Below are 24100 nucleotides of genomic sequence, written 5' to 3'. Positions count from 1 at the left end.
GAATAGAGTGCAATAAAGGACCAGGCCAGGAGACACCAAATCTAGGCAGTAAATACATTATTCCACAACCAGTGTTTCAACCATGTGGCTGCTTTCACATCTCAGCTCCTTGGCATTCCTTCCCCCAGATTAGAACTTACCATTTTTACCTATAAGCAGCAACAAGTGACTGTAGCTTTTCTGGAGTACATTCTAAGAGGGTGTCCTGTGTGCCCAGCCCAAGAATGGATAGGTAAACTGAACTGACGGGACCAGGGCCAGTCTCAGGTGGAGGCTGGGCCTTGGGGCCAAGCTAGTATGAGCAGGCTCCCTAGCTGTTGTAGAGGGTCACACAGGTCAGGCACTGACCACCTTGAAGCTCTAGAACATCCTGTGGTCTGTGGGGGCCACAGATGAGGCAAAGTTAAGACAAGCATTCATTGTACATCACCTTTATCCTTGGGGCTGGCAGATGAAATGTTTGTTTTGGAATTGGATCATACCTGCAAAAGAGCTTAGGGCACATTGCTCATTAAAGCATCCCTTTTTATACAAGGAAGCATTTAAAGGAACAGCTGGTGGCAGTTCTTGAGATAGGTTGGGGAAGGTGGATAACTCAGGGCCCTGATTTGAGGAAAGGTAAAAATGGAAACATTCTCCAATTGGACTTTTTAATAACAAAAGTAAAAAAGATAGTCATGTACATTAGTTCTATTTTCTGCAAACAAAAGTTATAGTGGTTTTGTAGAAAGGGCCGTTTTTGTTGTTTTTACATGTGATCCTCCTTACATAATGCCCTTGAGAAACACAGTATCGTGGATGTGGGTAGCCTTGAATGGGGCCTCCAGGAACTTGTGGTCAAGCTGTTTGGGTCTCTGTCGTTTCTCTCCTTCCAGCTGTGAGTAGCCAACAGAAACAGAATATTTCAGGCATATGTCCTATAGAACTCCCAAATCAGAGCCTTCACAATAAACAAAGACCACTTTGTAATCTTTTTTTATTAACAATTTTATTAAGAGGATTTACATACCCAGGAATTTCACTCTTTTAAAGTACACAACTCAGTGGGTTGTAGGGTATTCACAGTGCTGTGTGTACATCCACCCCCAGATCTAATTCCTCAAAACAGACAAAACTATCCCCATTGGCAATCACTCTCATTTCCCTCCCCCAGCCTAGGCATCCCCGTCAGTTGTCCACAGATCTGCCTTTCTGGACAGTTCTCATAAATGAAATCACTCAGTGTATGGCCTTTGTGTCAGGCATCTTCCACACCTTGTTTTCACTGTCCCTGTGAATGCAGCAACAGCACTTTATCCTGTGGCTGGATAAGCACGGTATGGCGGCTTCACATTTTGCTCATTTATCAGCTGATGGATACTTGGATTGTTTCTCCCTTTTGCTTGTTATGTTGAATGCTGTTAACATTCATGTTCAAGTTTTTTTTGTGTGGGCGGATGTTTTCAAGTCATTGAATATGTCTAGGATGGATTTGCAGGGTCCCATGATAGCACTTTTAACGTTCTGAGGAACTGCCAGTGTTTTCCAAAACAGCCACACTCTTCATACTACCAGTGGTGCTCCATTTTTTTCCACATCCTCACTAAACGCTTGAGGCCAGACTAGAGGTGTCAAGTCATACCTTGTTTGTATTGTTGTCCTCTATTTTATATTTTTTTTAATGGAAAATTTTGAGCAAGACCATTCAGGGCAGAGACCAGAGCAGCTTGCCTTTGAGGAGGAGGACTTGTGGCTTTGATAATGGCCACTGTGGAGTGGCCATGACCAGTCGTGGAGTTGGGTTTGACTTTGGGGATGTTCCGGACTAGATGTGATACCTGGTAGCCTTTTCTCTGGGGGAAATTCCTGAAACCTTTGGACATCTAATAGGATTCAGAGCATCATTTTCACTGGGTTTGAAATTTCATAGCTCATCCAGTGGCTTACAAATAGAATCAAGGTCTACTTCTAAATCATTGTCTTCGGGTGCTAAATAGACCACTCATACTATTTCTAGGATGCACCGGCCCACATCCCACCTTCTCTTCTTGGCTTGCTGTCTTTTCTATTCTTAGAGCTGGCTGTTTTGCATTGCATTTATCTCCTCAGTCATGAGCTTCAGCCAACCTGCAGTCTAAGGCATGAGTCTCCTAAGACCCTGACCCCAGGAATGTATTAAGGATTAAATGGGGCTACATTCCTGGGCTAGAGTTAGTACCTGTTGACACATGCCTGGAGAACAGGTAACAAGTCTGTACAGTCTTCCTGTAGAAACCAGCTTCCTCATGACTTACCCTGCCATTGCTGATACTTTGTCATTGATCCATGGCTGTCTTCACAGGACGGAAACAAATCCATGGATCACTTCATATTCTCTTATCACCTGATCTTGTACACTTGGGTGCAATTCCAGTAAAGACAGGTCCTATCACCAGTGACAGTCCCCCAGGCATATTCCCAGCTTTACCTGTCAGTAGTAATTGTTGCTCACTGACCACTGTCCACCTCTAGAACAGATGCTCATGGTCAGCATCCTAGCCACCAGGCCTAGGCCTTGTTTTGCCCTTGGGATGCGACACTAAATCACTTCATCTGGGCTTGACCCAGAGTCTTCTCCTGAGAACAGGTCAAAAGGCAAGCATGGCCGAGAACAGGGGTATGAGCAGTGAGGACCAGCAAGGCCCTAGCCACTGGACGGATCCTAGAACACATCAGAAGTCTGAGCACCTCACTAAGGCAGTGCTTGTGGAAGCGGAAGGCCCATCTCCTACTCACAGTAAAGGACCATGGGTAACCACTGAACGGTGTCAGTGGTATGAGCTACATAAAGCAAGTGCTGGGAAAGTCACAGTGTAATGGTTCAAAGGGACAACCGAATAGGAGGGGCCAGTCTGGAAGTTCAGTGCAGTAAATACTCACTTAACCTAGGGGCCAGACAGCTGGTCACCATGGTCTGAGAAATAGGAACTATAAAACAGCAGGTGCCCAGATCTGCATAAGAAAGTGAATGCCTTTCGCTCTGTCACCTCATGCCCACTCAGCTCAATTCCAAGTTCAAGGCTCAGTGGACTGACTACACCTGGTTGTGAGAACCTGTATCACCTCTGACTCTAGCAGCAAGAGGTCTCGGAAATGCCCTTATGCCCTTTGCCCATCTCTGTCATTGGAAGGTGCATTGGAAAAGGTCTGCTGAACCTCCTGTGATTGTGTCCCATCTCCCATGATGTAGATGGGTACTGCACTCATGCTTGCCACCCCCTACATCTCCTGAAATGCTTGTATGTATACAGTACATCGTGGGCCCCAATCCACAGCTCTAAGGAAAGGCCTTCAAGTCCACTTGTAATTCACAGGTGATGCACGTTGAAGAACTGCAAAGGGCAGTCTTTCTACACAGCACCACCAACAGCAATGTTACCTGGAGTCTTGTTAGAAATGAATAATCTCAGGGCCCACCTCAGACTTACTATATGTGAACTTGAATTTTAATTATTTTTATGTGATGGGTGTTTTGCCTGAATGTATGCATGTGCACTAGGTGCATGTCTGGTGCACACACAGGCCAAAAAGGGCATCAGAGCCCCTGGAATTGGAGTTTCTGATAGTTGTGAGCTGTCATGCAGGTGCTGGGAATTGAACCAGGTCCTCTGGAAGAACAGCCACTGCTCTTAACCATTGAGCCATCTCTTCAGCCCCAGTGAACTTGCCTTTTGACAAGTTCCCCACATCCCATGTGCACACTGAATTTGCTCATGTACAGCTAGCCCTTTACCTTCACCTGGATATCAGGAGCAAAGACCAAAGTCAGCCAGTCTCGGTGGATGGCATACATGATTAATGCATTTATATTTGCATTTTCCCAGGTTGTACCCCTAATAGCCACTACATTCCCTAACTCTATGGCTCATTCAAGCATATTTCATAAATGTCTTTAAATATATGGATGCCTTTGTGAGATAACAATCCTCAGATCATTAATCACTCCGCCTCATTTCTAAACCAAAGAGGATTAGAAAGGTCTGGTAGTTTGACAGAAACCAAGTGTGGAGATGATTCCAGCACACTACTGGTATAGCCTTCCTCGTCTTCGAAATGAGTGTTACCCCCGCCTGCAAGACTTCTGGAGAGTTACCACTAAATGTGTCTTATTAAAGGTAGTGGGGGCCCAGTGGGTGTCAGCAGCTATCATTACCAAAGCCATATGGGTAAGTGAGAATGGAGCTCACAAAGGAGAGGAACTCCGGGCCAAACCAGTGCAGGAGACAAGGGTTTATCTGGTACCCACAGTATGCACAGCTTCTTATCCCAGACTCTGCTTGCTACAAGCTGAGGTGAAGATTGAGGGCGTTAGTCAAGATGCTGGACACACCCAGGGATGGGCACAGCTCTGAAGCTGGGCCTGTTGGCTGGGTGTTCATGATCCTGAGCACTTAACAGCTACTGCACCAGCAGCACTCAGGTTAGACCCTTCTGATACCACGTGGTACCACCTTCACTCTGCAAGAGACAGGCCCAGTAAGCCCCTCTGAGGGTGAGTTAAGGGCTCCTCTGGACCCCGAGGCTGGCTTGCGCTCTGTGCTGGGCCTTGCCACATGGCCCCAGCTGCTACTCACATTGGCCCTCGGGGGTTGGTAGGATGGAAGCTACTCTGTACTAAACAAATGAAAAAGCAAATCCACAGTAGATGTATGAGAAAGATTTCCCCCAGGGCCTCACAGACCACAGAAATTCTGTCTTCATATCCCAGGCTTCCCTGCTCAGTGTGGACCAAAACAGTCATGGAGTCCTTAGTAACAGGAACACATCAGCTCTCCTTCCTCCTCACTCAGCTAGCCTGTTAGGAAGCACCATGTCAATTCAGCACCCTGGTCAGCACCCAGCCTCGTGGCGCTGAGATCTCGGTCTACATTAAGTTTGACTGCTCTCCAAGCCAGTATAGCCCATTTCTGGAGGTAGGCAGACATCTCCGAGAGGAGAGGGCCTGCCCTCCTTCCTGATCCCTGACACCCCCATCCCTTCAAACCAGCACAGGTGCCTCTGTCAGTACTCCTTGGGTTTTTAACTCTTCAACGCTAAAACTAAAACGGGACATGGCAGCTACTCAAACCTCTGCGAAAGGATGAATGAGGATGCTTGGGTGGGCACCATCAAGTGGTCCCTGGCCTGCAGTTCAGAAGTGCCCACCGTTTCAAAGGCACCTATCTCTATGAATGATTTAATAAGCCTCAGGGAAAGGAGTTGTGCATCCCTGGCCCCAGAAGACGACATCTTATTGACATTCCCTTGACCTCAGTCACAATTCTCACCTTGCCACATCCTCCTACCCACAAAGTCCAGCTGTCCAGCAGCAATTGAAAAATTTGAGATTCTGATGGCCACAAAGACACAGATGGCCAAGGCCAGAGCAGACACTCCCTTTAATCTTGCCACCACTGCCATGGCCAGCTACTCTGCTCATTGATATTACCTGCAAAACTGCAGACATTTGCATTTGGGCTCCCGCTTTAATGTCTGGTGGCAAGAATAGGGGCTACTGGGAGGGTGTCAGCAATGGTGGCACAGCTCACCCAGGAGTAGCTTCAATGAGGGAAGGTGTGGGTACACAAAGGAGCCTAGCAGGAAAGAAGAGGAAAGAAGAGGAGATGGGTTTCGCTGAATGTCACTGGCCCTGGAGTCAGTACTGACCCAGATGCCACACCTCCCAGGAAGAGGTTGGCATGGCAGCTGCCTTCTTTCCCTGTCCTTGTTCCCCTGGGCCAGATCTGATTAGTGAGTCTCTTTTCACTTGCTACTTTTCCTTAAGCCCAGGAGACCAGCAGCCGCCACCTGACCTTGGAGGCTCAGAAGTCAAACAGGAAAGGGCTGCCAAGTTGAGGCATGGAGTCAAGACCATGTCCCCCTGGCTGTAGTAAGAGCCCTAAAAGAGGCTCACGGGGTGCTACAGTATTGCCCCCACAGGGCATCTGACACAAAAGAGTCTTCCTTCCACACAAACTGGCAAGTGGAGGGAGGACAGGCCCTGTCACCACAGCGCCACACTCATGCCTTACAGCCTTCCCACAGTATCCTGCCCGTCCGCCTTCTCCAGATGATGAAGCCCAAGCACCCACCGGGGGTCCCACTGCACATTCCTCAGTCACCTCCGTACCGCCTGTCCACCTCATCTCAGCAGCTGCTGAGGCCTCTGAACCTCTGATCACGTCTTTCTGCCCAGAACCCTTCCGTCAATTCTCCACATCAATACTTTCTAGTTAAGATTCTCATTAGGCACCCCCTATCCAAAAGAACCTTCCTAACCCCCAACTCACACAGGTCCTCCTGTCTCTGTCTCTGTCTCCTCCCCCGCCCCTGGAGCACAGCACAGTCACACCATCCTGCACAAGACAGCCTAAGTGCAGCCCAGCCAGGACTGTGTTTATTCATCGAACCATAGAAGGATACCATGGATGAACTAGAGAACATGAATAGCTGTTTACTGAGCAATTAGGAAACGCAGGGCACTGTGCTAAGTGCTTTAAAGACATATTTACCCCTCACTGCGGTCTTACAGGGAAGTCGTTGCATCTAGCACAGCTGCTTTTCAGAAGAAACAGGCCAGGAGGCAGTGAGCCATTGCCAAGCACCTGAGCAGCCATCCCTTACACTGTGTGATCAATCAGTCTCCATGGACCCTCGGGGTTCTGCCTCTTTTCCCTCTGAGATTCATGTACAGGCAATGCTCCAGCACTGTGTGCCACCCTCCGCACCATGCAGGTGTCCTATTGCTGTCCATCTGCTTGGGGCAAACCAGTTGAGGAAGAGGAATGTATGTAGGTAAGAGGATGCACAGGGGCTCAAGGACAAGAAGCTAGAGCAGGACAAAACAACAGGCTCTGTCCCTAAAGACTTCGGTTCTCCTCAAATGAACAATTTGGAAGCTCGGAGGAGCCTCAGGTAAATCCAGCTAACCCACTGTGCTCCATCTCTGAAGATACCTAACTCCTGGCAAGTAAATGCTAACATACCTCCACTGACGGGCACTCTCTATGACTCCAGTTCATCCAAGACCCCAGCAACCTTCTCTCCCAGATGAATCTAACCCTGGGGAATTTAGGGAGGAAACCAACAAACTGAATGGGAGACATCTTCCCACCGATGTCCATACCACTAACATCCCACTCTCCCCTAACAGAACTTCGCCTCTGGCTTCTTGAAGCCTCCCACATTCTTGTCCTGCCTTCTGCTTGATGTCACCCACAGCCAAGTGGTAACCAGCATGACATGGCTCTCCCAGTTCCCAGCTCAGGCCCCTCCCCAAGTGCCAGCGTTCTGGAATCCCCCAGAACTCTCCTCCTTTCCCAAGAAAGGAAACAAGAGGGACTATGGAGGGGACACTGGGCTGTTGCTGGGGAGGATGGCAAGATTAAAACCACACGTCTGTGGTAGACAGAGGAGAAAACCATCACCAGCTTCCAGAGGATGCCCTGGCTTAGAGCTCTGCAGCCAGAAGCTGAGTCCTTGGCTCCTGAGCAAGGTCAGATGAGAAAGCTGCAGAAGTAGAGACAGCGTGCATCGTGTGTGTGTGTGTGTGTGTGTGTGTGTGTGTGTGTGTGTGTGTGTGCTCGTGCACAGAACTGTGTATGTAGGGAGGAGGACCTTTGGAAGAGAATCCCTAGGAAGGTGAACTGCTCCCAAGAAAAGGAGCAGTGGTGGTGGAATCAGCCAGCAACCCCTGATGGCTGGGAGACCCAGAGGGTACCTTCGAGGAAGTGGAGGTGATGACGGGGCACGGTCCCAAATGCCTGGGCCTAGACACCCCAGGGCCTCAGATGCGCAAAGAGGAGTCAGGGGTCACAGATTCCTCTCCCCCTACAAGTGTCTCATGGATCCAATTATCACTGGGCTATGCCATGCCGGGACTGGGAAGAGGACCTTTCTTCATCAGGGAAATCCCTGAAACAAAGTTAAACGAAGGCCCAGAGAGGAAGTCCCAGGTGCAGAGCCCACTGACAAGCCACCACACTTCTAGTCATGGGATCTTCTATGTCACTGATTCTGACCACAGCAAGGGCTCTGGGGAGCTGGGCAGGGGCTGTGGGACTCCAGGACCTTGGAGAGGGCACCACTTGCCCTAACAGGAATAGAATTTTTTGTTTCACCCTTTCATTCAAACATGAAACTTACGTACGCCAACCATGTTTCTCACCCTAGGAGTGCGGTATGGCCTAGTTGGCCCACTTACACAGGGAGGTGGCGTAGCTCGTCCAAGGTCACAGAGCCAGTAAGTGGCAGAACTCATTCAAACCCTGATCTTACCAGTTCTGAAATCGCTGTCTGTTAAATACAGTGAGGAGAGCAAGATCTGGGGGCCTAGTGGTCTGTGGGATGGCAGAGACAGTTCCTAGAAGTCAGGGAGGCATGTTCCAGCAACATCAGGGACAACTCTACATCTAATCCCAAAGAAACCCACAGCGCTCCTCACGCCTCCCCGACTCCCTCCTAAACCTGGGTCCTCCGGCTGGGAGATCTCAGCTGCATCTTGGGGAAATGCTTTCGGCATCTCTCAAATCGTCTTAATTCACTGACAAGGTAATGACTGCCTTGATCCATTTACATGTGGTTTCTAAAGGAGTTTCCCCATCGGAATGTAAAGCAGGTTCCTCTGGCTTGGGGGAAAAAAAACCAACAACCTGCCATTCCTTTATTTTCTAGCAGATTTAGCCCCTAAAAACATTTCATTGTGTTTAAGCTGATCTGAATGGACAGCTCCAGGCAGATACTCTCAGTAAGCACTGTAGCCTAACATGCCCCCCCCTTCTACTGCCACAGGAATCCATACTGCTTGGATCAATACATTTATTATCATCATGGATTTGGGAAGCTGGGGCCCATCACTGGCAATGTCCCATCTTACTATAATTCATCTAGCATGCTTCCTGTCATTTTGTCCAGCATTTCCCTGCTTCAGCAGGGGAAAACTGACATGTCTACAGAAGTCCTGGGATTGGGACATTTTGCTCTCTTGAGCTTTGTCCTTTCTAAGCCACACCCTCTAGGCACCAGAGCAGAACCTCTGAAGCCAAGCTGCACAATTTTGTCATCCCTCCTCCACTCAGCCCTCTGCTCCAGGCAAAAACTGCCAACATGAGCAGACATTTGATCTGTCTCAGAAGCTGTGATATTATACTGCCCAGATGTTCAAGCTGCCTGGGCTGAAGGTTCATGTTCCACATAGTCAGGACCTCTCCAGCCCACAGACCTTTGCCACCCCATGTTCTGACCACCCCCCACCAACAGCTAGGCTCTCAGCTTATGCAGGCAGCTAGGATGGAGGACAAGGGACTTGCTTGGAGCAAGGGCTCATGGAAATGACCCTTTTAGAGTCTTCCCATAGCCTAGACAGTATGTGCTCTGGAGGTCTGCTGGGGCTTTCTGGACTGGACAATGCTCCCCAAATGTCTGCCACCATCCCTTTGCCCCCTAACGCCTACTTCCATTGTCAGAAGATTAAACAGTTTGGAGGGGCCCTGGAAATATTTCACTGAAGGAAAAATGCAAACAGCAGTCCATGTGGTTGGAGTATCCAGGTCACTTAAGTGTGCCTTATTTCTCCCCAGATGATTGGCAACTGAACTTTACTAAAAAGGAAAAGCAGACATTACAAATTCAGCATTAAAGAAAATTGTTTCTGCTACCAGGATGAGATCAGGCCTAAGTAACAGCCCACTGAGGTGATAAGCCCCCAACATGCCCACAGAAATACAACCAAGTCCTCACACCTAGGTGCCCAGGAGAAACTGTGCTTTGTAAATGTGCCACTGCAGAAAATTAGCCACCGTAGGAAATCAAATTCCAAGACCAATTCACACTGTGTCAAATTTTGGATTGAACTAAACCCACTCACCCGGGCTCTGTAGCAAGGCCATAGAACCACTGGCTCCTGGCAGTGGTAGTCACCAATGCGGGGCCAGAAGGTGGCAGTGACAATGGTCAGTCCCTGCCAAACACCCCCATCCCTCCTTGAAGGTTGGCCAGAGGCAGACTGGCTTCCTATTCCCAGGGAAGATGTGGCCCATGGTAGGGCACCCAGTCCTGCTCCTCACGTTAGAGACTGGGCAACCGAGGTCTGGAGAGGGGAGGGTTATGGTTCAGTCAGTAGGGTGCTGCAGGGGGCTCACCTCAGAACCGACTTCTCCCATCATCATGAAACCACACTCTACCCCAGATGGTCTCCCAACCCTCTTACTTGGCTAATGAAGATAGTAGAGGTCTCAGAATTCCCCAAGGCATGAAGAATGAAGGCAACCTTTCACATGACTCCCAACCCTGAGAAATGCCAAGCAACCTCATCTTCTAAGAGCAGTGGTTTCCAAAAATGTATTTTTAGCAGCAGAAGCCATCCTCCAAACAAAGCCTTATGCAAAAACTTCAAGCTGCAAAACACATTAGGAGTGCTTGCCTTAGTAGGGCCTAAGCCAGAATCCTGGCTGCCCCCACACCAGCACCAAAACTCCCTCCACAGGACCCTCTGTGGATCTCACTTTGAAGCCCCAGGTTTTGGGGAACCTCCAAGCTCTGCAGCTAAAGCAGCAAGATAGGGTGGACTCTTACTTAAGAGCCCTGTGTGGTATAGCTGGTCTCTGAGACTTGGACAACCTCGTTCTCCACTAGGACCTGGCCCCCATCCCCAGCGAGCTGCCGCATACGCAGGTTGATGGAGCCGTAGGTCTTCCTTGTTCCCCTGCCAGGGACGAAGGTCTGCCTGCGGTACAGCTCGCCCTTGCACAGAGAGACCATAAGCAGCACGGACAGGAGCATGCCACCCACTGTGAGCAGCCCCAGGCCCGCGATGATGCACTTGTCCAGATGCGAGCCCAAGCGGGCATAGTACATCTCTAGGCGTTCCATCTCCCTTGCTGTCACTGTGTCAGGGTTGACTCGGGCCTCTCGAGGGATGGCATATGCTGTTACCACCAGGAGGATTCCGCTCACCAAGAAAACCAGAGCAGAAACAAAGCCATAGTCGACTGGGCGGCTCACAGGTTCCAGGCCCGGCCCCTCCTCTGAATGCAGAGAAAGATCATCCCGCTGGGACCGGGTCAGTGAGGGGACACCTCCAGGAGGACTGGGAGAGCTACCCAGTCTGGCATCCCCAGGGTTCTGGAAACGAGTCTCATGCTCCTCAGAGAAGAAGCAGGCATTCTCCACACCCATCCTGGTTGGCGCCACTGGGCCCAGTGGGGCTGGTCTCCTTGGAACCTGGGGACCATTGCTCAATGTCTTCAGTTCCAGACCAGGGGGAGATGCCATTGGGAAGAACGACCCCAGCTCATCCCTTGGCCCCTTGGCAGCTAGAAGAGAAAACAGAATGTCAGTAGAATTCTCCTGCTGGAGCTCAGCATCACACTTGCCCCTGGCACAGCTGGAGGGAGCTATGGACTGTAGAGCAATATGGCCCATGCTAGGGCACCACTCCACAGTGGCTGGTGCAACTGTCCTCTCTGGGTCTCAGTTTTCTCCCTGAAAAGAATTCCCCAGTGACAACATTAATACCTACTCCCTACTGCACAGTGCTAATGGAGAGGCCAAGGTAACCCGTGGGTAAGGTGCGCAGCAGAGTACCCAGTAAGTATTAGTGATGGGATGTTATCATGATGGAGAGATTTAGAGTGGACATGAGGTCCATATCCCAGCCTCCTTGCTTGTGCTTAAGCATGTGACTGAGCTCCTCTGCAGGAACAGTGTTCTCATCTATAAAGTGGGAAGCCTCCCTCATCATCAGGTTGTAGCCCGTTCAGCTAATAGACAGTGTTGTATGAGCATGTGTGAGGTGCAGTGATGACGTGGGGTGTGGCAGACATAGTCCAAGTGTTACAGGAACTAGTAGCTGAAAGCTCGTGAAAGCTTGGGATGGGCGGGGGGGGGGGGGGGGGGGGGGGGTGTGACGGCATCTAAACACTGCCTAAAAGAAAGAGAGGGAAATTCCCTAGCAGGCAGAGAATGGGGGTATTCTAGAAAGAAAAGGGGGACCCCAGAGATCAGCTGGGCTAGTTCACAGGCTACTGTGAAAGCCAGGCCAAGAAGGAGTGGGCACTCAAGTCGTTGCAGCAGGAAAGGCTGGGATTTGTGTGGATTTTAGAAGGCAGAAGGTCGGATGCATGGAGGACAGGGTCCAGGGAGGAAGCCCAGGGCACGCGGCCTGGCAGAAAGAAAGGTTGAGAACGGAAAAGCCATAACTGAGCTCAAAGCCAAAAGCCTCAGTGTAAGCAGGGATTGGGGGTGGGGCAAAGAGGTGTCACTACCAAATCCCTGGACATATACCACACAGACTCACTGCACACACGCCCTTGTGCCTAAAGGCCACCAAACTATAGCCACGGGCCAGACTGAGTACACTGGAGTTCTGCTTATTTCCTTTCCAATTCTATTCATTGAGTTTTGGTGCGTTAGTTGCCAAGATATAAAAAAAACAAAGGTTTCACTTTTAAGCTTTGAGTTCCTGTAGGGAGCAAGTGAAGTGGTCAGAGGATGTGTATTGTTGATATGGGCATGGCCATCTCAAGGACCACAATGCCTCAGTCCCACAGGAGTGGCAAAGCTTTCCCCACAGGAGGCTCAGAGGGGTGGCAAAGCCTTCCTCAGGTCCAAATGCAAATGTAGACAGTGTGTGCAGAAAATGTCCATTTTAGATTCCCCCTCCCCCACATTTATGACCTGATGACTTCCCCTACAGAGACTGCTCTTACCAAGTTAGCTAAACCTGCCTCCTTGTTCAGCAGGATATCATAGTCCTGCCCTCTTGTTTATCTGTAATATCCCCGCCTCTTTATTTAGCCATATACGACAACCCTGCCTCTCTGTTCAACTGCATATAATAATCATGCTGACCTAGGACTGCTGTAGCTTCTCCACTGGAGAGTCCAGACCACCTGATCCAAGCTTTTCTCCATATCCATGTGTCTGTCTTTTCTTCATTCCCTTGCTGCCCCAGTCAGGCCAATTCCGAGGGCCATGCAGATGCAGCAGCTTCCCATTTCCAACTTCTCTTGCAAATCTGACCAGCATGTGCCACCACCCCCTCACAACATCCACCTGGCATTGGTAACTGGGCCATTCCCTTATGTGAGTCTCAACTCTTCTCCACAGGCACACCTCCCCGAAACGTCACTTCTGCTCCCACAGCAGACGTACAATGTCCCATACATACTCTGTCCTGTGGGTACATACATCCGCAGCCCTGGCATATAAATGCCCAGGCAGCAGAGACCCTAGGCATGGAGTGGGCTCTCGCGCTCTGATGTGTTTACACACCTGAAAGCTGGTTCTCTGTATTCTCAAGTCATTCTCCAGTGCTCTGTGGGTGCCCGTGTTTCTGTGCAAACATGAGCAAATCAATGAAGTGATGGTAAGCGAGAGGAATAAGTGAATGAAACGCCAAGGGGTTGATCGTTAGAAGTCTTTCGGACCTTCCCCTGTGGACTTGTTCTCTTAGCAAACATAGGGCTTTTCGTCTCAGTTCAAAGGCTGTGTCCTCCCTAGTGTATCCATTTAATACATGCTTGCTGAGCTCCCATTGTCAGTTAGACTCTCACCTCAGCATCTCACTCAGGAATAGCTCAGCTCTATCACCATCTTAGAAAACATGATCAAGACCCCATGGTATGCACGCAGACTAGAGACTAACAGTGGAATATGGGCACCCCAAGAATCTCTATTCCCTACACGCATGCAAACCCACACACTCCACCTTCCTTCCCTGGCTCTTTGAGCCCTTACTTGAGACATCAAGCAGGGGCATCCTGAGGGCAGAGATCCCTCTCATTCTCCCTGGGTTTCTGGTCTCCTGCTCCGGCTGCTCTCAGTTCCCAGAGGACAGATCGTAAGGGGGGGGGTGCTAGTTGGCTTTTTGCTCTTGGCACTAAAAGCTACTCAAAGCCTGAAAGTAGGTGCCACTTGTGGCCCCCACCCATCAAGCCCTCGGTGGGCCTGAAGAACTCGGGAGTGGCCCATAACCCCTTACCTAGATTGGTGCATTAATGCCTCCATATCCCAGAAGATATCTGGGGCACCCAAATTCTTAGAGCAAGACTCTCTTTTACCCAAAACTTTTTCCTTATGATGATGCCTGGGTGAAGGAGCAGACACAAGGAGGTCCTCTCTCTAATAGATTTAGAATGTATTTCTCTCATAAGATGCTTAGTAAGTTATTCAAGGGCATGCCCATCAATTAATTACTCAGACATAAGCAGAGCCACACAGATGTTGGTGCCCACGGATCACACCCCAAACCCGAAACAGCACCAGCTATTGTAATTGCAGTCCTATAGTTCCTGAAAGGCAAGCGCCCTCCCCCACCCTCGTTCCACACTCACAGCTCCCGGGACTGTACCCACAGCAATACCCACAGACCTGGGAAATAAGTGTGACTCACAGATCCACGGGTCACTCTGGTGGTACCCACAAGAGGGTAAAATTGGGGGAGATAGTGCGGGATGAGAAAGGGAGAGAGACAGGGAGAAAGGAGACAGCGACTACCTCTAGCACTGCTGAGATCTAAGCCGGAACCACCCAGACCTGCCCGAGTCCAGCACCCCCACCCATGGCGCACGCTGACACCCACCCGGGAGCCCGACACACTGCGAGGCTGGGTGAAGCTTCGCAAACCCAATCGATAGACACACGCACTCGTAGTACACAAAGCCTCGGGCGCGCAGATGCACACACGCAGGTCCACGCTGTTATACCCAAAGTTCCGCGCGGAAAGCCCCAGAGCCCCGGCCTCCCGCCTCCCCCGCGCCTGCCGGCCCGCAGTTCACACCCCCTGCTCCTGCCCTTGACCGACAACGCCACGGGCCAGAGCAGGCCGGACCCGGCCGGTCAGCGCTCGCAGCGGGGCGGCCCGGGGAGGCTGGGCTCAGCAGGGCCAGCGTGCGCTAGGGTGCCCGGGTCGCGTGTCCTTCTGCCGGCCGCGAGGTCAGGAGAGCTGTCCTTTGCTGCCACTCCCCGCCTCGGGCCCTGCGCCGGCGGCTCGCGGTTGGCGTACGGAGCCGTGCCGGGCCTCCCCAGTCTCCGCACGCGGGAGCACAGGGCTCCTGGCGGCCGAGGGTGTGCGCGGATCCCGGCCCGGCCGCCGCCTCGCCCTCCCTGGCTCCCGCCCCCTTTCCTGCCCGCCCGCAGCGGCTGCCCGGGCGCACGTACCTGCTCGCGCCGTGCCGGGCTGCACCGCGTCGGCCGCTGGGGGGCTCCGAGGAGGAAGGGACAGGGCAGGGCGGGAGCCGGGATCCTGGAGCGCCGCCGATCGAGCTCCGCCCGCGGCGGGCGAGGGCGCCCGGAGAGTTAGCGTGGGGAGAGAGAGGGAGGCGGCTGCGGGTGCCCGGCCCCCGCCGTCCCTAGGGACACCTCTGTCTCGCCCGCGCGCGCCGGCCAGGGAAACCCGAGGCTAGGAGCCCGCGGCGCTGGGCGCAGGGGCGGGGCGGGGCGATGGAGGGGCGGGGGAGGAGACCCCTCCCCCGCCTCTGGGGAGACCCCGCTGCACCAGGGATGCCTTTCCCACCCCAGGTAGGACCCAGGATCCTCTTCAAGGTCTGCAGGTCCAGAGTCTCATCACTACTTGAGACTCGATGGTTCACGGGCGCCACGTGAAGGCTGAAACGAAGCCTCTGCCCACCTCTGTTTCTGATGGGTGTCCTCCTGGGGTATTGTTCATGGCCACGCACACCCTTGCCCTCCAAGGCCACCTGCAAGGCTCCTTCTGAAGGCAGCCTGTCTGACTTCCTCACACATACACCCTCACCCTGAGGGGTTCCTCCATCTAGACACTCCTGTGACCTGGTTCGCCGCCCTGTGCACAGGTTTCTGTTTTAAGGGGAACTTTTTCCTCTTGGAAGCCCAGGGCCAAGCCCAGAGAGAGGACTGGTAAGGAAGGTAAGATACGGTTTCTGGACTTGATGACTCAGGACTTACGGGAACCATGAGGTCCTAACAATTAGAATGGCCATAATTCTGTCCCTGTCTCATACAGTCCTGACTCACAGCACATCCCCAGGGGTTACTCTGTTCCCTCATTTCGTTCAAGTCTTTGCTCACATGTCACCTTCTCAGAGACACCTCCCCAGGCCATTCTCTAAAAAAAGTAGATGTGGCACACTCCTTTAATTCCAGTACCGAGGAGGCAGAGGCAGGTGGATCTCTGAGTTCAGGCCCAGCCTGGTCTGCAGAGTGTGTTCCAGGACAGCCAGGGCTACACAGAGAAATCCTGTCTCTAAAATCAAACCAACCAACAGACAGACACACAGACACACAAAAAATAGTATAGTAGAGGCTTTGTCTCTTTCCCTGGTGTATCTCCAGAGACTTCAAAAGGAGCCAACACTTCGGAGGTTCTTGATAAATACTCTTTGAATAAAGAATTGAGAAGTGCATGACTACTTCTGGAGCTCCTGTTGCATACTAGCAACTAGGCAGAACCCATTTCTATCTCCAAGAAACTCCTGAGATATTCCAGGAGAAAGGGATACCCACAGGTAGCGCAGCAGCTGAAGTAAGGACTGCGAAACAGGTACGGTGTGCTGTTTGTCTTAGGCAGAGTGCTGGCCCAGTCTTGAGGATGGGATGGTTTTCCAGCAGAAGTAAGGACTGAGCCAAGATGGGCAGGTTGTATAGACGGAAACTGGATAAAGAGCAAGGAAGAGGGATTCAGCAGAGGACTGGCATGGGAAGATGCCTGGGGGTGGGTGAAAGGGAGGGCAGTGAGCATGGATGAAGAAGCGTGGTCACAGTGGGAGACCCAGGTAGGAACCTGGTCAGGGATGGGGCTGTGCTGGACAGGAGCCAAGTCTCTGCAAAGCCTTGAAGGCCAAGAAGTTTGCTCTTTGTTCTCAGAACAGTAGGGAGACATGTAGAAGAGCCTGGGCAGAAAGTTAACCACCACCACCCCCTTTCCCCTTTTACATGTGAATCTGACTTTTGGTTACCTGTCAAGCTCAGACTTTTTTCATATTTTTTGTTTGTTTTTGGAAGAAGAGAAATATATGACAAGTTTCTGAGCAATGCTACTTAGGTAAATAGGACCCCTGAGAAGGAAGCTAGACTGGGTGAGAATTGGAGATGTCAATATGAACTTATGTTCAGCTTAATTTAGGATGTGAGTGGTTACATATATAAATATTACAGAGTGGTCCTAGGCACTTCTGGAGCCGTGGGTTGCCATGCAGACACGGCAAAGTCCAAGAACCACATCGCACACGACCAATTCCGAAAATGGCACAGACATGGCATCAAGTAACCTTGGTCACAAAGATACGAATCTTTTAAGGGGGTCGACCCCAAGTCCCTGAGGAACACGTGCTTTGCCGAGAAGCACAAGAAAGGCCTGAAGAAGATGCAGGCAAAGGATGCAAAGGAAGTGAATGTTCGTACAAAGGCTATCAAGGCCCTCATGAAGCCCAAGGCAGTTAAGCCCAAGATGCCAAAGGACCCCAGCCGCAAGCTCAGTTGCCTTGTTTTCAACACTCACCCCAAGCTTGGGAAGCAGATTCCAGGCTACACAGCCAAGGGTTGCAGGCTATATCAGCTACAGCCCAAGCTCAAATCAAGTCCGTAGCTCCAGCTCAGACCCAGGCTTCAGCTCCAGTTCAGCCTTTCAAAGGTGCAAAGGCCTATAGAAAAGGTTTCTCTCTGCCAATGTGAAGACAGATGGACTGGTGTGTGACACACCTACACACTATTTGCAGGTGGTCAGTGTCCAATGCTATTTTTACAAATAAACTTGGTGAAATCTGTTTTAAAATATATAAAGAAATACACATATGCATGGGTTCACACACATAGGTATTTCTTTGCTAGAGGCAATTGTACTCCATAGCAAAGAGCACACCCAGTGTAGTGTGTGTGTGTGTGTGTGTGTGTGTGCCTACAGGAATCGTTCTCTTCTTCCACATGTGGTTCCCTGGAATCAAATTCAGGTTATCATGTTTGGTAACAAGCACCTTTACTGGCTGAGCCTGAGATCTTGGTTTCTAGTACCATTCTTCAATAAAAGAAAACAAGGGTCCTTGGAGCAATGAAGCAGAAAATATACAAGATGAATCAAAAAATAAAGATATACCACACATAGGGTTGGAGAGATGGCTCAGCAGTTAAAAGTACTGGTTGCTCTTCCAGAGGACACTGTTTCAATTCCCAGTACCCACATGGTAATATTCCATTATCTATCCTATCTTGGTGAGTATAAAGTTTTGTACCTAATTTACTTTCTATCTAACCTTGTAATATCAACCCAAAACTATGTTTTTAGACCTCAAACATTTTCTTAGATAAACAATTTAAGCTTTTGTGTCTTTCAACCTTATACACTTTACATCTCTTTTGGGAGTTTCTTTTCTGAATTTGGTAACAAGGAAAACTGTACCTATAACTATCTAATCTTCAACTCCATCAGAAACCCAAGAATATTACCCGAGTAAACAGAAAGTACAGAGCAAACAACTTCCAAAACTATAGAAATGACAGAAACAGCTGGCTGCCTGGGCAACACTGGGGCATCCATCTTCCACCTAGAATATCTGACAGACTTTTCTATAAATCAGGAATTTTGAAGGACTACCCCACTTTGTCTTGGCAAAGTCTGGCAGGCATTTTCTTCTGTGTCTTGCTTGTCCAATTTGTACAGCATACTGTCAGCAGTCGAGGCAAGGGCAGTTTCTTGCCCAGTGGCTAACTTTTGCCACAAAGGAAACAAACTCCACATGGAGGTTCTTCGGTGCTCATCATATTCTCTGAAATAGATTGGTGCTGTCAGATGTAAGCCCCTCCCCTGAGGAATTCTAACTGCCAGGTTCCACCCACAGAATACTCTAACTGCTGGACCCTGCCCCCACCCTACAAGAGTAAAAGGCCCAATCTCTGGACATGAAATCCCACCAATCTCCACCCTGAAAAGTTCCACCCCCTTCCCAAGAAGCTCTATATAAGCTCTGTATCCTGTCCAGTTTGCTGCTGCTTCCCAATCGAACAGAGGCAGCCACTTCCTGTTTTTTTCCCTCCCAATAAATCTCTTGTGTGAAGTTTGTTGTGCAGTGTGACTTTACAGTATTCCTTGGCTCCTAGCTACCAGGACAACTTTTAGTCTGAACTGCAATGCTTACATTTGATGCCTTGACTCAGGTAGGCTCTCCTAGTGCCTATGTTTCCCCTCATGGTCTAAGCTGCACTGGGACTCTGTCCCTCATCTCCAGTCCACCCACAACAGACTCAGCTTCTGGCTCACTGATCACTCAGCACCCCATCTACCAGCACCAATTAGGTAAGTTTCCCTTTTGATTGGTGTAAATGTTCCCCTGAGTTTGAGGAAGTGACTGTTGTGTGTCCGGCACCCCTCTAGTACTCTTGGAGGTGGAGGTATCCCCAGCCATGATCTTTAAGGCTATGCCTGTCCCTCTTCACCTGACCCCATCCCCCTACCCTTGGAGCTGCAACCCTGAAGTTTCTTAGGCCAAACCAGACTATTGTGCCCTTTCGTGCCCTCTTCTCCCACCATTCCCCGGAGCTGCCCGTAATCTCACAGCTCCTTTAGGCCCTCATGGCTTTTGTGACCCCATTCCCCACACTTTCCTGTGGACGAGACCCTCCTAGAGCTCGGCTTTCATCCTCGCCTCTATGAAAGCCCTGGTACCAGGTGCCAAGTCTCTCTGCCGGCTTAGCCAGGCTAAGTCCTGACCCCCGTTGAGTGTGGTGATGACCCACTGAATGAATGGCTTGGTCTTCCTTCAGTTCTTTTTGAGTCCTGGGGAGGCCTATGGCTACAGGCTACAGTGATGTTTTCCTTTTCTGTCATCCATGGGACTGTGTCTTTCATACCCTCTCATTCTTCCTTGGGATGCATGCCTCTTAGAAAACCTCCAGCCTCTCCATCTGACACCAACCTGAAGGGCCCTAAATGTATTCTCTTTTACAATCAAATTTGGATTCAAATTTGGATTACCCCTTAGATAATCAATCCAAAGGGCCACCTATTGGCACCTTAGACCCTAGTAGTATTTGGGGGCTTTACAAATACTGTGAGCGATCTGGGAAATGGAAAGAGATTTTCCCATTCCCTATTTTGTTGCTAGAGTTTTCCTGCCTGGCCCACAGTCAGGACAAATCTCTCTCACCCGCCAGTCCCAAGACGCTCAAACCCGACCAAGTAAACACAGAGACTTATATTGGTTACAAACTGTATGGCCGTGGCAGGCTTCTTGCTAACTGTCTTACAGCTTAAATTAATCCATTTCTATTAATCTATACCTTGCCACGTGGCTTGTGGCTTACCGGTACTTTACATCTTCCTTATCCTGATGGCGGCTGGTAGTGTCTTCCCCACCCAGCTTCCTGTTCTCTCAATTCTCCTCTCTGTTAGTCCCGCCTATACTTCCTGCCTGGCCACTGCCAATCAGTGATTTATTCATTGACCAATCAGCAACACATTTGACATACAGACCATCCCACAGCACTATTTCTCTGCTCCAAGCCCTGTTTGTTTTTGTCTAGCCTCCCCCTCCCAATGCACACTGTGTAAATGTCCTCTCTCTTAAGTTACCATACATGGATCTGTAAGTTTGTTGCAAAACGGGAGCTAGGAGACCTAGTCAGAGAGGAAGAAAACAAAGGAGTAGTCCAGCTACAACATGCACACACCCTGCACACTCTTCACTGGCTGGTGTTTCTCAGCTCCCTCCTGCAGCATCCTTTGTCTACAGCCAAGACTCAAAAATTTCCTATCTCTAAGCCTTCTTTGTTCTCAGCTTACTGGATTCAGTTTTACAGGGATTCCGGTGTCTTTTAGGTATGAGTGACATTAGACTGTTGTTTTATGCCGTCCCACTTGAATTAAAACCTGGCTCTAGAGTTAGGGTATGTCTCCCCCTTCTCTAGACCAAATCATGCTTGCTTAAAGAAAGGTAAGGTATAAATCTTATCTCAAGATTTGTAAAACTAAGAGGAGAGAGGTGGCTCAGCAGTTAAGAGCACTGACTGATGTTCCAGAGGACCCGGGTTCAATTCCCAGAAGTCTGATCATGCCAGGATAAAAAAAAGAAGAAGGAGAAGGAGAAGAAGAAGAAGAAGAAGAAGAAGAAGAAGAAGAAGAAGAAGAAGAAGAAGAAGAAGGATTTGTAAAACAATTGTGTAGACTTCCTATATCTCAAGATTTTTAAGCATATTGGATATGATTAAAACCCTGTAAAATCTGTAACAAAAGGATTAATTTGAAACTCATAACACCAAGGTTGATAGTTAAAAATCTATACATAGGTAATCTCAAAGGAAACATGTAGCTTTCTGCCACCTTAGCTGCTGTCCCCACACTGCGATGGAGGTAGCAATGTGGTTGACAGCCATCTTTGCTAGAGTTGGAAAGGATGGATTTGCTATGTGACCTCACTCCCATCTTGATAAAAGTGACCACATGTCATAAGCCATCCAAGGAAAAACAACTCCTCCTAGCTGTGAGGCCAAAACCAGATGATTCTTCCACTATTTTCAATCACACTAAGAAGCCTCTATCGTTCAATCACACTAAGAGAACTCCCTTCTCTTCCTCTCTAGCCACTCTGGTTTCCCTTTCTCCCTTCTCAATGACTGGCTGCCCACCCAGTCAGGACTTAGGCAGTCCCTGACCAGGACCTGAATGAAATTACAATACCCCAGGGAGCATCTTTGCTAGGAGTCAGTTTGTAACTTGCTTCCTAACTGGCCACCCTGAAAGAGGTAAATTATGAAAACATCCAAGAGGTCATCCAGGACAAACAACCCATCTCAATCCCTAGACTGCCTCACAAAGGCCCTCTTACAATATACCAGTCTAGATCCCAAGACCCCAGATGGAAAGCAACTCCTTACAACCTACTTCTTCTCCCAGAGTTCCCCTAATATTAGTGCCAAACTTAAAATGTCTAAAGAAAGGACCCCTGACTCCACAGGCAGAAGTCTTAGCAGAGGCCTTTCAAGTGTACCATGGAAGAAATGAAAAAGCCCAAAAACAAAAAATATGTGATGCTAGTGAAGGCCTTTCGACTGGCCATAGCAACTGCCCAGGCTCCTGGCCTCCCAAAGGAGCCAGAGACCTGCAGTACTTAATTATATCATGAAGATGAAGATCAAGATTGCCTCAAGAACCTCAATGCCCTGATTCAGCAGGAAGTAGGCTAATGATAACATAGACCCTTTACCCCATGACCTGTTTACCAATAACAAACAAAAAAGTGGGGAATGTAAGCCCCTCCAGTGATACAAGTAGCCAGGCTCCTCCCCCAGGACCTCTAACTGCCAGGTTCCACCCACAGAATACTGTAACTGCCCAACTGCTGTCCCTGCCCCCACCTTATAGAGTAAAATGCCCAATCTCTGGACATGAAATCCCACCAATCTCTACCCTGGAAAGCTCCACCCTAAAAAGTTCCACCCCCTTCCCAAGAAACTCTATATAAGCTTTGTATCCTGTCCAGTTTGCTGCTGCTTCTCAATCGAGCAGAGGCAGCCACTTCCTGGTTTTTTCCCTCCCAATAAATCTCTTGTGTGAGCTTTATTGTGTGGTGTGAATTTATGGTATTCCTTGGCTCCCAGCTGCCAGGATACCTTTCAATCCAAGCTGTAATGCTTATACCAGGAGCAGACACATCTCATTGTCAAGAAAAGCCTAATGTTATTAAACATCTTAAATGCCATATTCTGTAGACCTCTAAAGTGTTCAAAGACTACCTATCTAAAATATATCTGTTTAACCTTGAAAACATACCTAACATGACTACAAGTTTGATTGTTATAGGAGACTAACCACTAACCTTCATTTCTTTATTATCCTAAATAGTTTGTGATAATAACTTTCAAGGACTAGAAATTTACATTACATTGTTAAATGAGCTGCGTATGTATGATACCTTAAACAAGAGTAGAAGTGTATGTATAGTATGTTCTAACAAAAATAACCTTAAATTTGTATCAATATACAAAATCCATACCAATGTAAAATACTTAAGATTAATAGTTGTTTTTTCTAGTTTAAAAGTAAATTCAGGCTGGGCGGTGGTGGTGCACATGTTTAACCCCAGCACTCAGGAGGCAGAGCCAGGCAGATCTCTGTGAGTTTGAGGTCAGCCTGGTCTACAGAGTGAGTTCCAGGACAGGCACCAAAATGACACAGAGAAACCCTGTCTCAAAGAAACAAACAAGCAAACAAAGTAAATTCAATAATCTACCCCTTTATCCTATCATTCTTATACCCCCTTTTTCTTTTCAGAATGAGATCCTTGAATCTAATCTCCTTCGTTCAATTTTTTTCCTAACCAATTCCCCTAAATGATGACAAACATCCATAACCCACTGAATGACCAACAACCACCTACCCGACCTGTTGGGAATGTGGGTGTTGTGTTCGCTAGACTGCTTCTTGTTGCCTGGGAGAGGGGGAGTGACAGCATCTCTGGAGACCCTAAGAAAAATTGAGATAATGGTCAAGTCCTGGGAGAGCTAGCTGTATCATTTATTGTCAGTCTCTGTGTGATGGGAAAGTGCAGGGCTTATCTGAAGTCCTGGCTGGAGTAGTGTGTGAGACTGGACCATCTCAGCTAGCCAACTTGAAATTGTCCTGAGCAGTTTATAGTCCAAAGCTGATCTTGGGGTGGTGTTTGTCCACTTAGTGGCATTACCACAATCCAGATGGAACTCTTGTTGTGGGGTCCCATCATCCTTTGGGAGACTTCAAAGGTTGCTGTTAGGAATGGTCACAGCTCACTGCAGAAAACTTAAACATTTTAAATGTCATATGCAGCAGATCTAGGAGAGGTTAAAGGACCACAATTTGTTAAGTACATCCAGGGTACACAACTTAATTCCTAGTTACCTGCTTCAGACTCAAGCCTGAAATCATGTACAGGAAGCTAGATGAAGCCTTTTTCTAGAATTAGTTAGTATTCTATAGGACCACTAATATTATGACAGAAAGTTTAAATATATACATTTATTTAAAAAATATAATTTATTTAAATAAATATATATATAATTAGTTATAAATTTCAAGATGATATTTATACCTTAAGAAAAGTTTTAAAGGGTCAAAATAAAACCAAAGGATTGTGAAATTGGTGACAGTAGAAGAGCCCCTTAA

The 24100-nt window shown here is 49.0% G+C and overlaps 1 protein-coding gene across 5 annotated transcripts; it reads right to left on the bottom strand.

Moving 5' to 3' along the window:
* Window positions 1–629: 629 nt before the first annotated feature.
* Window positions 630–15377, bottom strand: Tmem74b (transmembrane protein 74B). 5 transcript variants are annotated; one of them, XM_052722566.1, is made up of 3 exons: window positions 15157–15209; window positions 13270–13330; window positions 630–11309 (listed from the first exon to the last, which is right to left on the bottom strand). In XM_052722566.1, the coding sequence occupies exon 3, from the start codon at window positions 11266–11268 to the stop codon at window positions 10570–10572; it is 699 nt and encodes a 232-aa protein (XP_052578526.1). In that variant the 5' UTR covers window positions 11269–11309; window positions 13270–13330; window positions 15157–15209; the 3' UTR covers window positions 630–10569. The 5 variants fall into 5 exon arrangements, with proteins under 5 accessions (XP_052578526.1, XP_052578525.1, XP_052578524.1 ...); XM_052722565.1 differs by lacking the exon at window positions 15157–15209 and adding an exon at window positions 14644–14759; XM_052722564.1 differs by lacking the exon at window positions 15157–15209 and adding an exon at window positions 14579–14694.
* Between the last annotated feature and the right edge of the window lie 8723 nt (window positions 15378–24100).

Source organism: Peromyscus californicus, unplaced genomic scaffold, assembly GCF_007827085.1.
Source record: "Peromyscus californicus insignis strain IS unplaced genomic scaffold, ASM782708v3 Scaffold_7__1_contigs__length_154581171, whole genome shotgun sequence".
Lineage (NCBI taxonomy): Eukaryota > Metazoa > Chordata > Mammalia > Rodentia > Cricetidae > Peromyscus > Peromyscus californicus.
The sequence above is the reverse complement of the archived record's forward strand: the minus strand, read 5'-3'. Positions and strand labels throughout refer to the sequence as shown.